General features: G+C 30.3%; 1 protein-coding gene across 1 annotated transcript in view; it reads left to right on the plus strand.

The window, feature by feature from the left end:
• Window positions 1-3,664, plus strand: part of LOC137659625 (neprilysin-like) — a 42,920-nt gene extending 39,256 nt beyond the window's left edge. The window contains exons 21-22 of the mRNA XM_068394470.1: window positions 459-577; window positions 3,430-3,664. Coding sequence (XP_068250571.1) covers window positions 459-577; window positions 3,430-3,606 — 296 coding nt within the window. The 3' untranslated portion in view covers window positions 3,607-3,664. The remainder of the gene's footprint in view (window positions 1-458; window positions 578-3,429) is intronic.
• The last annotated feature ends 560 nt before the right edge of the window (window positions 3,665-4,224 follow it).

The raw sequence follows: 4,224 nt of genomic DNA on the forward strand, positions 1-4,224 counted from the left end.
AAACATAAGAAAGACGATGTATTATTATTATTATTATTATTATTATCTTTATTTTTATTATTGTTATTATTATTGTTATTTTTGTTATTATTATTATTTTAGTTATTATTGTTATTGTTATTTTTATTATTATTGTTATTATTTTTCTTTATTTATATTTTTATTATTATTATTATAATTATTATTATTATTAATATTATTACTTCTGTTATTATTATTATTATTATTATAGTTATTATTATTGTTATTATTATTTTTTTATTATTATTATTTTTCTTTATTTATATTATTATTATTATTATTATAATTATTATTATTATTATAATTATTATTATTATTAATATTATTATTTCTGTTATTATTATTATTATTGTTATTATTATTATTATTATTATTATTATTATTATTATTATTATTATTATTATTTTTATTATTATTATTATTATTATCATTTTCAGGTGTAAGAGCTGCCTGGGCAGCTTATAAGAAACACATTGAAGAAACAGGAGAAGATCTCATTTTGCCAGGTCTTCAGAGTTACACCCAAGATCAGCTCTTTTTTATCACCTTTGGAAGGGTAAGAGGATTATATATATATATATATATATATATATATATATATATATATATATATATATATATATATATATATATATATATATACTGTATATATATGGCTTTCAGATTTTAATGAATTTACACGTGTACATAGAAACACAAATTACTTTGTCATTTGTCGTTTTTTTCTGTATTCATTCCATGCTAGGGTAAACGGGTTAATATATATATATATATATATATATATATATATATATATATATGTATATATATATATATATATATATATATATATTTATATTTTTATATATTTATATATATAGATATATATATATATAATATATACACACACACACACATATATATATATATATATATATATATATATATATATATATATATGTATATATATATATACATATATATTTATAAATATATATATATATATATATTTATATATATATACATATATTTATATATATATATATATATATATATATATATATATATATATATATTTATAAATGTATATATATATATATATATATATATATATATATATATATATATATATATATATATATATATATATATATATGTATATATATTACCTCAGACATGTTCTTCTTCATGTCTGGGGTTTGGCCATTTCATCACCACGCTGGCCACTGCGGATTGGTGATGGTAGGAGACTTTAGTCTGATCGCTCACAACAAACCAACCTAGTATGGATGGCCTTAACTAGTATAGCTTTGCGATACGCAAACCCTTTTACCACGTGTGTATACATATATGCACAGTAGTAACGTGTTCGCCTAGCATTCTCATGGCAGCAGATCGATCCCAGCCCTAGACCGTGAGTTCAAGCTGTTTACTAGGGAGGCCACTGCTGTGTTTGGGCACCACAGGGGCGGGGGAAGGGGTGTTTGGGCTGAAGCAAGACACCTTTACCTTTCATCATCTTAAGATAGTTTATTTTGCCTTATTTCCTTTCCTCACTGGGCTATTTTCCCTGTTGGAGCCCCTGGGCTTATAGCATCGTGCTTTTCCAATTAGGGTTGTAGCTTAGCAAGTACTAATGATAATAATAATAATAGTAATTTCCTCCTCCTATGCCCATTAACGCAAAGGGCCTCGGTTAGATTTCGCCAGTCGTCTCTATCTTGAGTTTTTAAATCAATACTTCTCCACTCACAATCTCCCACTTCACGCTTCATAGTCCTCAGCCATGTAGACCTGGGTCTTCCAACTCTTCATTTACCTATGTTTTTTTCCACGCTTCATAGTCCTCGGCCATGTAGGTCTGGGTCTTCCAACTCTTCATTTACCTATGTTTTTTTCACGCTTCATAGTCCTCAGCCATGTATGCCTGGGTCTTCCAACTCTTCATTTGCCTATTTTTTTTCACGCTTCGTAGTCCTCAGACATGTAGACCTGGGTCTTCCAGTTCTTCATTTACCTATGTTTTTCACGCTTCATACTCATCAGCCTTGTAGGTCTGGGTCTTCCAACTCTTCTTTTACCTGTTTTTTTTCACACTTCATAGTCCTCAACCATGTAAGCCTGGGTCTTCCAACTCTTCATATACCTATGTTTTTTTTTCACACTTCATAGTCCTCAGCCATGTAGGCCTGGATCTTCCAACTCATCATATACCTATGTTTTTTTCACTCTTCATAGTCCTCGGCCATGTAAGCCTGGGTCTTCCAACTCTTCATTTACCTATGTTTTTTTCACACTTCGTAGTCCTCAGCCATGTATGCCTGGGTCTTCCAACTCTTCATTTACCTATGTTTTTATCACGCTTCATGGTCCTCAGCCATGTAGGTCTGGGTCTTCCAACTCTTCATTTACCTATGTTTTTTTTCACGCTTCGTAGTCTTCAGCCATGTAGGCCTGGGTCTTCCAACTCATCATATACCTATGTTTTTTCACGCTTCATAATCATTAACCATGTAGATCTGGGTCTTCCAACTCTTCATTTACCTATGTTTTTCACGCTTCGTAGTCCTCAGCCATGTAGGTCTGGGTCTTCCAACTCTTCATTTACCTATGGTTTTTTTTTTACTCTTCATAGTCCTCAGCCATGTAGGCCTGGGTCTTCCAACTCATCATATACCTATGTTTTTTCACGCTTCATAATCATTAACCATGTAGATCTGGGTCTTCCAACTCTTCATTTACCTATGTTTTTTTTCACGCTTCATAGTCCTCAGCCATGTAGGCCTGGGTCTTCCAACTCTTCATTTACCTATGTTTTTCACGCTTCATATTCCTCAGCCATGTAGGCCTGGGTCTTCCAACTCATCATATACCTATGTTTTTTCACGTTTCATAGTCCTCAGCCATGTAGGTCTGGGTCTTCCAACTCTTCATTTACCTATGTTTCTTCACGCTTCATAGTCCTCAGCCATGTAGGCGTGGGTCTTCCAACTCTTCTTTTACCTGTTTTTTTTCACACTTCATAGTCCTCAACCATGTAAGCCTGGGTCTTCCAACTCTTCATATACCTATGTTTTAGGTTAGATTTCGCCAGTCGTCTCTATCTCGAGCTTTTAAATCAATACTTCTCCACTCACAGTCTCCTACTTCACGCTTCATAGTCCTCAGCCATGTAGGCCTGGATCTTCCAACACTTCATTTACTTATGTTTTTTTTCACGCTTCGTAGTCCTCAGCCATGTAGGTCTGGGTCTTCCAACTCTTCATTTACCTATGTTTTCGGTTAGATTTCGCCAGTCGTCGCTATCTTTAGCTTTTAAATCAATACTTCTCCACTCGCACTCTCTTACTTCACGCTTCATAGTCCTCAGCCATGTAGGCCTGGATCTTCCAACTCTTCATTTACCTTAATATTTTTTTTCTTCAAAAGCTTTGGTGTATGGAATACACTCCGTGGGCCTTGAAGTACAGCCTTGCCAATGACCTCCATCCCCCTGGCCACTACCGAATCCTGGGGTCACTCCAGAACACGAAGGAGTTTGCTGAAACCTTCGGATGCGCCAAAGGATCCAAAATGAATCCTGAAAAGAAATGTCTTTTGTGGTAGAACTAAGATAAATAGGATGAAAAAGTTAGGGTAAATGTTTTAAAAGAAACTAAGATAAATATTGTAAACAAAAACTAAGATAAATATTATAAAAACTAAGATGAATATTATAAAAAAATAAGTCAAATATTGTAAACAAAAACTATGATAAATATCATAAAGAAATAAGGTAAATATTTTAAAAAACTAAGATAAATATTATAAAAAATTAAGGTAAATATTGTAACCAAAAACTAAGATAAATATTATAAAGAATTAAGGTAAATATTATAAAAGATTAAGGTAAATATTGTAAACAAAAAATAAGATAAATATTATAAAAGATTAAGGTAAATATTGTAAACAAAAAATAAGATAAATATTATAAAAGATTAAGGTAAATATTGTAAACAAAAAATAAGATAAATATTATAAAAAATGAAGGTAAATATTGTAAACAAAAACTAAGATAAATATTATGAAAATTAAGGTAAATATTGTAAACAAAAACTAAGATAAATATTATGAAAAAATAAGGTAAATATTATAAATATTATATTGTAAACAAAAACTAAGATGGATATAAAAAACTAAAATAAATATTATAAAAAATTAAGGTAAATATTGTAAACAAAAACT

Source organism: Palaemon carinicauda, chromosome 20 (assembly GCF_036898095.1).
Source record: "Palaemon carinicauda isolate YSFRI2023 chromosome 20, ASM3689809v2, whole genome shotgun sequence".
Classification (NCBI taxonomy): Eukaryota; Metazoa; Arthropoda; class Malacostraca; order Decapoda; family Palaemonidae; genus Palaemon; species Palaemon carinicauda.